The following is a 12,955-nucleotide window of genomic DNA, read 5'->3' on the forward strand; positions in this document are numbered from 1 at the left end:
AGGAGGGGGAGGGATGGGGAGCGAAGCGGGGAGGGGAGAGGCCACAGAAGAGGAAGAAGAGGGAGGGACGACTGGCATTGAGTAATGGGCCCGGCACACAGTAGGTGCTCAATAAAAGTCCACTGTGTTCCCTGCTCTGGGCTTTGCTCATCACCCCTGCCTTCATCTTCCAGGTGGAGACTGAGGTCCACAACAGTCGATCCCCTTCCCCCAGGTCACACACCCCACGGCTGAGCCGGGACAGGACCCCCAAGCCCCCCGCATTGCTCCTCAGGAGAACCACCCCGTCCTGCCCGCCGTGAACTCCAGAGCCAGCCTCTGCCTCTGTACCAGCTCTGTAGCAGCTGACCTCCAAGGCCAGGGACTCAGGACCGCACCTCCCTCTCTGAGGGGCCTGAGGGCACAGCTGGGGGTCCAGCAGCTCCGGCCTCACCTCCACCCCACACTGCTCCTCAGTGACTGCCCCCTGCCCCGCTCCCGGCAAAGTGCCTCAGGGGACGAGTGTGACCCCTTCTCCCCTCCCCCACTGGCTGCCACCACAGGCGACTTGTGTGATGCCTGGAGCCCACGGCCCTCCCCAAGCCCCCCAGGCCACTTACCCCAGGACCTTCATAGAAGGCACTTTGGGCCTCCCCGGGATTATCCAGGAGGTCATCACTGTCAAGCTGCAACAAGACCCGCCCCCACCCAAGGTCAAAGGTCAGCTGGGCAGTGGGCCGGCCCACCTCTAGAACAAAAACCAATTTAGGGTTACATGGGACAAAAAGACAAAGACGAGGTGGGGGGGTTGGGGGGGCAGATTCGAGGGGTACAGGAAACTCCGCCTCCAGAAAAGACGCCCCAAAGAAAGGGGCTTGGCTGCAAGACTAAAACGTGAGGCAACCCCAGCACTGAGTCCCAGGCTCTCCCGACACGCCTGCCTTGACCTCTAGAATCCTGCCTCCGTGGCTTTGCTCAAGCGTCTTTGGTAACACATCTGGCAGGGCCTGTCACATTTGTCACCTCCTCCTGACAACTGTCCGTCCCTTCCTACTAAGTCACTCCTTCCACTGCCCAGCCCAAGCACCCGGCACGCCCTGCCACCTGGGCGCCTAATGTGCGTGCTGTTCCCGTGTCTGGGAGCACAGGGACCTGTCTCGTTCCCGTAGACATGGGCAATGCCTAGAACAGGCCCTGAGCGCCCAATGAATGTCTGTCCACAGCTAAGCCTCTCCAGTTTCTCTGTCCAGCTGATCTTTTTCCAGAACCCCAGACTGGTGTATCCAATAGCCGCCCTCGGACTTCTGGAATCCACCTCGAACTCCCAGTCTCAGAGAACGGTACCACCACCCACTCAGTTGCTCAGGTCAAGTCCAGGAGGCATTCTGGATGCTCTTTCTTCCTCACCATCTAATCCACCAGCAAGTCTAGTGATTCTCCCTCCCAGACAGATCCCAGAGCCAGCGCCTGGCACCTCCTCCCGCACCTGCCCTGGGGCCCAGGCCACCATCCTCCCATTGCACTCGCCTCCGCTCCACAAATTATTTGATACATCCCCTCTCAAGGAGCAGAGCTCTGTTCCCTCCCTGTGAGTGTGGGCGGGCTCAGTGACTCGCTTCTAGTAAATGCAGTATGATGGAAGTGACAGTGTGTGACTTTGGAGACTAGGTCATAAAAGGCACTGAGCTTCCTCCTGGCTCTCTCCCTTGGGTCACTTGCTCTGGGGGAACCAGCTGCCATGCTGTGAGGACACTCAAGCAATCCTATGGGGAGGCCCACATGGTGAGGAGCTGAGGCCTCAGCCAACAGCCACGGCAGTGAGTCATTGTGGAAGCACAGCCTCCTGCCCCAGACAAGCCCTCAGATGACAGCGGCTCCAGGCAACATCCTGACTGCTACTCAGGGAAGACACTGAGCTAGACACCCAGCTAAGCCACTCCCCAGTTCCTGACCCTCAGAAACTGAGAGCTCTAACAAATGTTGTTTTAAGTCACTAAGTGTTGGGATAACTTGTTATGCAGCTGTAGGTGACTGATACAGCTCCTCATGGCTCAACAGACATCCACTCTCCCCCACTTTGTTCCATTCTCTGGAGTGCAAACAGAATGGGGCATTCTCCTGCTTAATAACCCGTCAGAACTGCCTGTCACGTTCAGAATAAAGTCTGAACTCCTCGATCAAGGTCCTCCAAGCCCTGCATGACCTGGTGATTTTTGTCCACTCCAGTCTTACCACCTTCTAGTTTCCCCTTCATTCCGGCCCCACTGGCCTTCTTTCTCAAACTTTCCAACCTTCCTACCTGTCCTTCCCCTGCCCAGAGCGCCATGGGCACCTCCCTTTGATCCTTCAGGTTCACACCAGCTAAAGAAGCCCCTGCCTCCGCCTCCCATTCATTTTCTTTTAAACCTCTTTTGTTGTGCAAGTGACATTATTATTTCTTATGCTGCTCTGCATGGTGCTTTCCACCATCACCTTTATTAGCTCTCGGTTGCTTTGTTTACCAAGGATATGTGTATGGAGTGAGGGCAGGGATTTGCCATCTCTTTCACTCTGTGCCATAACCCTGGGGCCCGGCTCATGGAAGGCAAGGGGCAGACGTCTACTGAATCGGGGGGGAGTGTCTCTCAGCTCCCAATTCCACAGGCCCCTGCCCTGGGGATGCTTCTCCCTGCCCCAGCACTCACCTTCTCAGATCCATGTAAGAAGTCATTGAGGGCCTGAGGGTCACTGAAAGAGAGAAGGGGAGAGACATTTGAGGAGATGAGGGACAGGGGAGGGGAGGGAGAGGGTGGGGGAGGATGGGGTGGGGTGGGGAGCCCATTACTCACCAAATCACGTCTAGTAAGCATCTCCCATCCTCATCATCCATCGCCACTGGACGGGACGGGGCGGGAAGAGGGCAAGGGAGACAAGTTAGATGTCGGCAGCATGCCAGGACCCTCCCTGCAAGGACCATTCCCTGGGGCCAAGACCCCTGGAGGGGTCAGGGTTTCTGTCCCCTTAAGTCTAGGGGCATGGGTAGGGGTGGGGCAGGTGCCCTCCGTACCAGAACCTCCTGATCAGAGACAGACAGCTAGCTGCCTTTTCCTCCTCCCTCTCTCTCCCCAGCATCTGATGATGATGGTGATGACATCAACCCAGACTGAGTCCTGATCACATGCAGGCCCCGTGCTAAGTGCTTCACACACATGTAACTCATTTAATCCCCACAGTATCCCTCGAGGTGGGTCCTGCCACCCCCGCTTTGCAGATGAGTAAAAGGAAGAGCGGAGGCCATGGTTCTCTGTCTCCCAGCTAGCAGGTGGCAGAGCCAGGCCTGAACCCAGAAGTCTGGCCCCAAGCCTGTGCTCCTGTCCTACACGTGACCGGGGGAAGGAGGGAGGGAGGGGAGGTGGCATGGAGGGGCCCAGGTTCTGGGTCCCCCTGGAAGACGCATGCAGCGTGGTTCTCAAGGAAGGGAAGAGAGAGGGAGAGGGACCAGGAGGGTGGGCGCTCTGAGTCAGAGGAGCCACCAGAGCCGGGCTGAGCCTGTCAGAATGATGAGGATGAGGACGGCTAACATTTGTCTCGTGCTTACCATGCGCCAGGCACTGTCCCGAGCATTTCACAAATGTTAGCTTGTTCAGCCCCCATGGGAAAGGGATGCCGTGTGCCCCATTTTACAAGTGAGAAAACAAGCTCTCTGTGTTTGCCCACCCACCCCCCACACCAACCACCACTGCTCCAGACACCCCACCAAGCTTCCATGCACCCATCTTTCCAAACTTCCACCCAACCACCCATCTTTCTCGTCTTCCAAATACACAAACTGACCCATCCTTCCATCCGCTCCTCCTTTTTTACTTTTTTTGGGCCGCACTGAGAGGCTTGCGGGATCTCAGTTCTCCGATCAGGGATTGAACCCGGGCCCGGGCAGGGAAAGCACTGAGTCCTAACCACTGGACCGCCAGGGAAGTCCCCACCCGCCTATGCTTCCATCAGCCCAGGCATCCTTCCCTGCCAACCACGCAGACAGGACACGATGAGAAATCACACACAATCCCGCTCCAGGGCCGTGGGGTTCGTACCCTCTCTTTTCCTTCTTGGTAGGGGAAAGGGGATGGTCCTGAACTCACTGAGGACACGGTGACTGTCGTGCCCCCCCCACCCCCGCCAAACACACACAAAATCGTACTTGTGCTCTCAGCTGGGTCACAACCCCTAACCCCCAACGGCATTCTCTGAACTTCCTGATCGCCACTACAGCCCCTATTACCCTCGACGGCTCTGTGACATACGGAATCTCAGGGAGGGACCCCACATGGTTAGTTCAGGGTCTTCTCTGAACAGTACCTTGGAGAGTCTGATGAAAGCAAAAGACCCTCTTGCCAGAAACGTGCATGTGGGCCAGAAATGTTACACGTTCTTTCCCAGGGGGAAGTGTGTCATGGGACACACACACACGTATGCACACACGTACACACTTCATGGGCCCTGGGTTAACAAGCCCAGTCTAGAACAGAAACACACGGCCCCGGAGCCTCACACACCAATCACCCTCGCCTCTAGAGCTGGCCCCGGGGACTGTCCCCAGAGACGCCCTTCCAAGGCTCTTGCTGCATCGGTGCAGAAAGATAACACACTCTCTCCGGCTTCATATCTCCGCCCACACCCACTGTCTTCCCGTGTCACCAGCTCTGTGGCCTACGAGCCCCTGCCCTTCCCAACCAGCCTAAGGTGGGCAAGGCCTGGCCAGGGAATGACAAGGCAGGATCTGCAGAGAATCTGGAGAAGACGGAAAGCGGGGAGGGAGATCCTGCCTGCAGATGGCATGGAGGTTGGGGGAATGGCCCGAATGGCCCAGGGGGCCCAGGCTGGAGAGGGCGGGGCTGAAGGATGTGGCTGAGCCAGGCTCTTCCAAGAAGGAACGTCCCTTCCGGGGAGGTGGACGGGGGACCGCGGCCCCTCCGGGAATGAGCGGGATGCTTGGCTGGTTACCTGCGCTACAAACGAATCATGAAGGGAAGGAGGGGGCGTCCACTCCAGGTCTACGCAGGGCCCCCAGCTGGGGACTTGGGGAGTGTCCTTTCGGGGGCCAGCTGTGGAGAGAGAATGAGAGAGAGGCTGTGAGTGGGACAGTCAGTGAAAAGGAGAAAGATGTAGCCAGAGACACGAGAGGTCAAATACAAGTTTAAAACCACAGGAAACAACACTGTACATTATCACATATATATATGCAGACATACCGCAGTATATCTACATATAGTGTGTGTGTATATATATACATATATATACACACACACACACACACACACATCATGCAACAGCATATAACGTTATATGATATAATCCATCAGCACTTCAATCTAGCAAAATACAGTCAGGCCTCGTCATCTGCGGTGCTTATGTCCCCTATATGGTCACCGCGAATTTGCGATTATGGCCGCTGAGCCGCCGCCCCTGGGGAGAGACAGGATTAGCTTCCTGCCAGCCTCTGGTCCCATTCTCATCAACCCATCAATATATCCCCTTGGTTTATGTGCGTTTCTGTTTAAAGACACCTTGTTTGGGACTTCCCTGGTGGCACAGTGGTTAAGAATCCGCCTGCCAAAGCAGGGGACACGGGTTCGAGCCCTGGTCCGGGAAGATCCCACATGCCGCGGAGCAACTAAGCCCGTGCGCCACAACTACTGAGCCCACGCACCTAGAGCCCGCGCTCCGCAACAAGAGAAGCCACCACAATGAGAAGCCCGCGCACCGCAATGAAGAGTAGCCCCTGCTCGCCGCAACTAGAGAAAGCCCGCGCACAGCAATGAAGACCCAACGCAGCCATAAATAATAAATAAATAAATTTATAAAAAAATAATAAAAACAATAAAGACACCTTGTTTAATATAAATCGTTGATTCGCTCACACTGAGCTCAAGGCCAACAGCGCTATAACTCATGCCTGAGGGCAGGTCATCTCACACGCGCGATTTCTCCATTGGGCACATCGCAGCCTTCCTGTGCTTATGGGGCAGCCCTTCAGCACTACACGGGAGGGGCTGTCTTTAACAGCAAAACCACCAACAGAAAGCACAAAAGTGCAAAACAACAGGGCACTAAAGAGGATGCTTGTTTATAGCTCTCGGGCTGAACGGAGAGGCAGAGAGGGTCGCCGCCTTCAACCTCAGCTGGGAGCACGTGCATCGGGAGACTCAGATAGACTCATGGCTCTGCACACGTCTGCAAGTGACCAGGAAAGCGCCATGAGTACTGATTTGGGGGTTATCAATGTTAGCAAATAGGCGGATTCACAAATATGGAATCCACGAATAACAAGGATTGACCTGATGACAATGATGATGGTGGTTGTGATGATGATGATGATGGCTGCTGGTTTTCAGTACTCTGCACGTATTAGCCTGTTCACCATCTCTGAATCCCTATGAAGCAGGTGCTTTTCGCAGCCCCATTCCACAGATGAGGAAGGCGAGGCTCAGGACGGTGGGCCATACGCCCTAGATCCCGCCAGCGGTCAGCGGTCAGGCTGGGGTCTGAGCCAAGGTAGGCTGACTCCAGAGTCCCCGCCCTTAACCACTATCCCACAGACGGTCCTCTCATCATACTGTTTCTCTTTTAAATGCGAAGCAAACACGGCCACAGCGTCAAGATAAGACGAAGCTGGGTGACAGCCTTTGTTAGCATTTTGTGAATGCTTGGGATAGCTCAGATCCAAAAAGGCGATAAAGCGAGCAGACAGAAGAAGAGAGGAGGAACGGGAGCTGCTTCTCCTTTTTATGGAGAGCCCCAGGCCCCGGAGAGATCTAGAAAGCAACTGTCACAAGACCCTGGAACACGGGATCCTGGCCCATCTAGATTCCAGGTGCGCTGCCCTGGACCAGGGTGATCGCAAGCGCCCAAGGTGGCTTCGTGAGAGCCGCCAGCTCCACGTGGGCTCTCCCCTCCTCCCTGCCCCAAGCTTTGGGTGTGGCCCAAGTTCTGTAAACCTCGGACCAGAAGTAGAGCCAGGAGGTGGGTGTCTCCTGAACAGGGCTCTCCAAATGGGATCTGCAGGTGAATGTCCAGTGGGAGGCTCCAGCCTGTGAGAATCTGTGATCCATGTGTTTTCATTCAGATGGTAACAGCAGAGCAATGGACGAGGGGGACTTTCTGGGGAGAGGGCAAGGTTCTCCATGGTGATGGGGTGTCCGTTACATGGGGGTTTAAAAATTCACAGCTCAGACTTGTGTATGTCAACACATGTCAATTCAACGCATGTTAATTTTACCTTTAAAAAACTGTACAAAATAAATAATCAGCATGGAGTTGTAGTCGGGGGAGGGGGTGGTGGGGAGAGCTAACAGACATGGCAAATGTTGGTAACTGTTAGAGCTGGATGATGGCTACCTGGGGGCTTCAGTACACCATTCTAGTTAATTTACATCTTCTTGAAAGTTTCCATAATAAAAAGAAAACCATTTGTCAATGATCAGCAGGTCCGGGGGTTCCTCTGAGGTGGGTCCCCCGTTCAGGTGCCAGGGTTGCCATCTATGTCGCCTATCAGGTTGATGCCAAGAGGCCCAGCATGGGGTGACAGTTTGGGGTTGGAGTCAGCAGTTCAAATCCCCACTTCCCCACACATGGGCTGAAGTCGGGCAAGTGACTTCACCACTCTAGGCTTCAGTGTCCTCATCTGTAAAATGGGCACAATCACAGTCCTTATTTTTGCGTATGGCAGTGCAGAGGCTCTTAGGCCTTTAATCCTCAGGTGTAGTAAAGTATTTTGTAAGCGATAGATACTGTTACACAATCATTTTAGCTGCCATTGTGAACCTTACCTAGTGTGGCAACTCCCAAAGCTTTCTGGCCACAGCACAGTCAGGTTGGACAAAAGTCCCCAGGCCCCAGCTTTTCCACCTGGTGCCTTTTGCCACATTTGGCTCTTGAGCACATTTTGAAGGGTTTACACCCAAGGCAATAGAAACAAAAGCAAAAATAAACAAATGGGACCTAATCAAACTTATACGCTTTTGCACAGCAAAGGAAACCATAAACAAAAGGAAAATACAGCCTACAGCCTGGGAGAAGATATTTGCAAATGATGTGACTGACAAGGGCTTAATTTCCAAAATATACAAACAGCTCATACAACTCAATAACAACAAAACAAACAACCCAATCAAAAAGTGGGCAGAACACCTAAATAGTCATTTCTCCAAAGAAGACATACAAATGGCCAACAGGCACATGAAAAGATGCTCAACATTGCTAATTATTAGAGAAATGCAAATCAAAACTACAATGAGGTATCACCTCACACCAGTCAGAATGGCCATCATTAAAAAGTCTACAAATAATAAATGCTGGAGACGGTGTGGGGAAAAGGGAACCTTCCTACACTGTTGGTGGGAATGGAAATTGGTGCAGCCAATATGGAGAACAGTATGGAGGCTCCTTAAAAAACTAAAAATGGAGTTACCATATGGAAGGGTTTACATATCATTTGATTATGCACATGGTCCAACTTAAACTGCCAGGTACCAAGTCTCCTTGGGTCCTTCCAAACCCCTGTTGCTACCCTATTTGTCAGGTGAGATAAACGAGGCTAAATAGAGTGGTGAATGGGAAACCATGGGCCACACACAACCAGTGATACAGGCCCCCTGCCCACCCATGCACAGGGCTACCCAGGATCCTGCAGCTCTCAACTCGGCAGACAGAGGGAGCCTTGAAGGACACAAATGAACCCACTAAGAATGGAAAGACAGAATTTGAATGCTGTCTGGATATTTGATGATACTAAGAAATTGTGATTCAGATTCTAGGTATAACAATGGCATCGTGTTTTTGTTTTTCAGTTTTTTTTTCCTTTAGAGTCCTTACCTTTTAGAAATACATCTTAAAATACGTAGGGGTGAAATGATAAAATGTCTGTGATTTACTGCAAAATAATCCAGTTCTGGGAGTTCAGGGGCATACTGACCTGCGCTGTCCAATACGGAAGCCACGAGCCATGTGTGACTACGTGCATTTAAGTTCAAGCTAATGAAATGAAATTAGGGCAAATGACTTGAGTAGTTAGTTGTCCAAAGAAGATATGCAAATGGCCATAAGCACAGGAAAAGATGATCAACACCACCAATCATTAGGGAAATGCAATCAAAACCACAGATGCTGCCTCACCCCCATTAGAATGGCGACTATCAAAAACCAAAACTTGGGCTTCCCTGGTGGCGCAGTGGTTGACAGTCTGCCTGCCAATGCAGGGGACACGGGTTCGAGCCCTGGTCTGGGAAGATCCCACATGCCGTGGAGCAACTAGGCCCGTGAGCCACAACTACTGAGCCTGCGCATCTGGAGCCTGTGCTCCGCAACAAGAGAGGCCGCGATAGTGAGAGGCCCACGCACCGCGATGAAGAGTGGCCCCCACTTGCCGCAACTAGAGAAAGCCCTAGCACAGAAATGAAGACCCAACACAGCCAAAAAAATAAATAAAAAATAAATTAAAAAAAATAAAACCCCAAAATTAACAAGTCTTGCCGAGGACCTGGAGAAACTGGAACCCTCGTGCTCTGTTAGTTAGTGGGAACGTAAAATGTTGCAGCTGCTGTGAAAAACACTTTGGCGGTTCCTCAAAAAATTAAAAATAGAATTAGCATATGACCCAGCAAGTCCACTTCTGGATATATACACAAAAGAATTGAAAGCAGGGTCTTGAAGACATATTTATACAGCCACGTTCACAGCAACACTATTCACAAGAGCCAAAAGGTAGAAACAACCCAAGTGTCCATCAACAGATGAATGGATAAGCCAAATGTGGTGTCTATTTACAATGGAATATCATTCAGGGAGGAAATTCTGACACAAGCAACGGCAATGGATGACCTTACGCTAAGTGAAGTGAGCCAGTGACAAAAAGACAAAGATACCATCTGATTCCACTTATGACGGAGAGACAGGAAGTCGAATGGCAGTTGCCAGGGACTGGGGGCAGGGGAGGAGAAACCGGGAGTTATTGTTTAGTGGGTGCAGAGTTTCAGTTCTGCAAGATGCTACAAGTTCTGGAGAAGGATGGGGGTGAAGGTTGCACAACCATGCAAACGCACTTAATGTCGCTGAATCGTACACTTCGAAAGGGCTGAGATGGTAAGTTTTGTTATGTATATTTTACCACAGTAAACCAATGGGAAAAAAGGGAACAATGAGGAATATGAAAGTTTTAAATAAAAAAGATTTACCTTAAAAGTGTAACGGAAATTAAACATTTAGTTCGCGGTCACAGTGGCCACATTTCGTGGGCTTGACAGCCACACGTGGCTGGTGGCTACCACACAGGACACCGCAGATCTAGAACATTCCCACGGTGGCAGAAAGCTCTCTTGGACAGCGCTGGTCTGTCAGAGTGGCAGAAAACTGGAAATTGGCAAAGAGTTGGTTGATGGGGTCCATGATTCACTATTCTATTTTGTGCACATTTGCGGTTTTCCAAAATGAAAATTTTTTACTTTGAAAATACTTGAACATCAAAAAATCATACGTCTCTCTGATTTTTTATTGTCTGTCTCCCCAACCAAAATGTCAACCCCCCCCAAGGACAGGGATTTTTGTCTGTTTTGTTCCCTGTGGGACACCCAGAGCCTGCACAGAGCATGGCACACGGTAGGGGGTCACTAAATATTTGTGGGGTGAACAAATGAATTTGCACAGGGGGTTAAGCAAATCCAATCATTCGTTCAAAGAGCAGCCTGGTGAGAAAGGCATTTACCAATCGCCTTCTCTGTGTCCAGCATGGGGGAGAGCTGAGGATACCGTAATGAACAAAAGCAGACCCAGTCCTTGACTTTGGGGAAGATCATGACTAGTGGTTCTCAACCAGGGGTGACATTAGACGCCCCTCTCCTTCCTCGACACACACATACTCAAAAAGCTTTTGAAAAAGTGACCAGGGGAGGCGGGGGACACACAATTAGCATGCAAAGCTGCAACCCCAAATTACGCACAGGGGAGTGGACGTCTTGCGCTCCTTCAGAGCAGAAGCTTTAAAAGCCATTGCATAGTTCTGCCCAAGCCCTGGCATGACATGGATACGTTGACAGAGCCACAGCCAATGCAGGAAGCTCGGACACATGAGTGAGAGAGGAGCCTTTGCTGTTGTCAGCCACTGAGATCTAGGGCTCACTCGTTACTGCAAATCACTCAGCCGAAGCTGACTGATACATCTCAGAAGAGCCCACCCTGCCCCAGTGCTTCCTTGGTATCAGGCCCTGTGCTAACCCCATACCTATCGATTCCTCCCAGTCCCCGGGGGAGGCAGGAGGAACATTTCCCACAGCTCAGGAAACTGAGGCTCCCAGGGGTCAGGACACTTGCCCCAAACCACACTGTGGGGCCAGAATTTGAACTCAGACCCTGTGATTCTGAAGAACCTCATTCTCCACCACTGGGCTATAAAAAGCAGGAAAAGCTGGGCTTGCGAAACCACAACCAGCTCAAGAGAACAGCCATGATGCAACAATGACAAAGTGTCCTTCCAGAAAATCGTGTGAATTCCTCCGGCACTTGGAATGCCATTGGAGTTTTGCGTTGTCATCAGGAGTTGTGCAGAAGCCAGGCTGCTGAGCAGGATACAGAATTAAAAGTCCCCACAAAGCTCCAGGAACAGGCTAATTTTAATTTAGATTTAATTTAATGCTAGTAACCCTCAGGTTATTTGCAAGTCATAAAAATGAAAGTCGACGGAACTCTACCATTTGCTGATGGGAAGTGATAGGTGGAGAAGAGGATGTGGCAAAGTCTAGCTGTTGCTTTTCCAAACACCATTTCCCCACCCCTCCTCGCCTTGCTCACAGAAGCCTGATGCTGCTCGGGGTAACCCCTGCCAATTCCAAGATGTAAACAAACGCCGTTCTGAGTCAGTCAGTCTTTTTCAAACTATGGGTCACGCCTTTGAGGGTTGTGAAATCATATTAGCAGGTTGCGACAAGGAACTTTCTTTTAAGTTAAAGAGTATAGGGTCAAATGGAATGGGATAGAATAGAAAATATTAAAAGGCATCACACAGGGTAAGCAAAAGGATCAGTTTGTGATACTGGTTTCAATTATGTGTGTCTCTGTGTGTACATATTTCCTACTGTGGGTTGTGGCCAAAATAGCTTTAAAATAATTGGACGAGGCCAGTGGCACTGCTATCCCCTTTATCAGCCATTCACTTTCCCAGGCTTCCTAGCAGCTAGGCCAGCCATAGTTTTGCAAATAAGTAAAAGCCAAAGTGTACAGAGTTGGGTTCTGCTCAATGAATCTTTTGGGGAAGACAGAATTTGGGAAAGTTTTTCTTCCAGAATATAAAGACAGAGCTTCTCTAGGGAGAAAGTCTTTTGCTTCCTGCTTCCAGCTTTGAATACAGTTGAGAAGACTGGAGTTGTGGCAGCCATTGTGCAATCATGAGGCAATAAATCTGAGGCTGATAAGCCTACCTACAGAGGATAACTGATGAGAGGAGAGAAAAAGACTAGGTTCTTAACAACTCCTCATGGGTTGCCTGCCTCCAGACTTCTTAATCCTTACAGTTTAAGCCACTGTTAGGTTTTCCATTATTTGCAGTCAAACACAACCTGACACAAACAAGTTGGCATTTCTAGACATCCTTGCAGCCCATCACAAGGACTCTCAAAGCCTTCTGTGGGTCAAGGACTGTACTCTGTGAATCTGCTGATCGAGAAGAGAGGCCCAGCAAAATGGGAGAGGGCTGATGGTAAGGGGATCTGAAAAAAAGACCACTGGGGCCAAAAACTCTTCTTCTCCCTAGTCCCACTGTTTACAGCTCCTCCTATTTATTATCCAACCCTTGAACTTGGGTTGGCCTTTTGACTTGCCTTGGCCAACAGAATGTGGTGGAAGTGATGGTGTGCGTTTCTGAGCCTACTCTTTGCCCAGCTGCCATGCGACAAAGTCCAGGCTAGCCTTTTGGAGGACAAGAGACACATGCCCATCACCTCTATCATCCCAGCTC

General features: G+C 51.1%; 1 protein-coding gene across 12 annotated transcripts in view; it reads right to left on the reverse strand.

The window, feature by feature from the left end:
* Positions 1-12,955, reverse strand: part of BICRA (BRD4 interacting chromatin remodeling complex associated protein) — a 78,832-nt gene that overhangs the window by 19,425 nt on the left and 46,452 nt on the right. For 11 of the 12 annotated variants that reach the window (XM_082438370.1, XM_082438371.1, XM_082438376.1 and 8 more), the window contains 4 exons: positions 4,957-5,057; positions 2,808-2,853; positions 2,664-2,706; positions 600-665 (listed from right to left, as the gene is read on the reverse strand). In XM_082438370.1, the coding sequence (XP_082294496.1) occupies positions 600-665; positions 2,664-2,706; positions 2,808-2,848 (150 nt within the window). In that variant the 5' untranslated portion in view covers positions 2,849-2,853; positions 4,957-5,057. The remainder of the gene's footprint in view (positions 1-599; positions 666-2,663; positions 2,707-2,807; positions 2,854-4,956; positions 5,058-12,955) is intronic. The other variant, XM_082438375.1, reaches the window with a different exon arrangement.

The sequence above is a fragment of the Balaenoptera physalus genome (assembly GCF_965194825.1).
Source record: "Balaenoptera physalus genome assembly, chromosome: 19".
In the NCBI taxonomy this organism is placed as follows: Eukaryota; Metazoa; Chordata; class Mammalia; order Artiodactyla; family Balaenopteridae; genus Balaenoptera; species Balaenoptera physalus.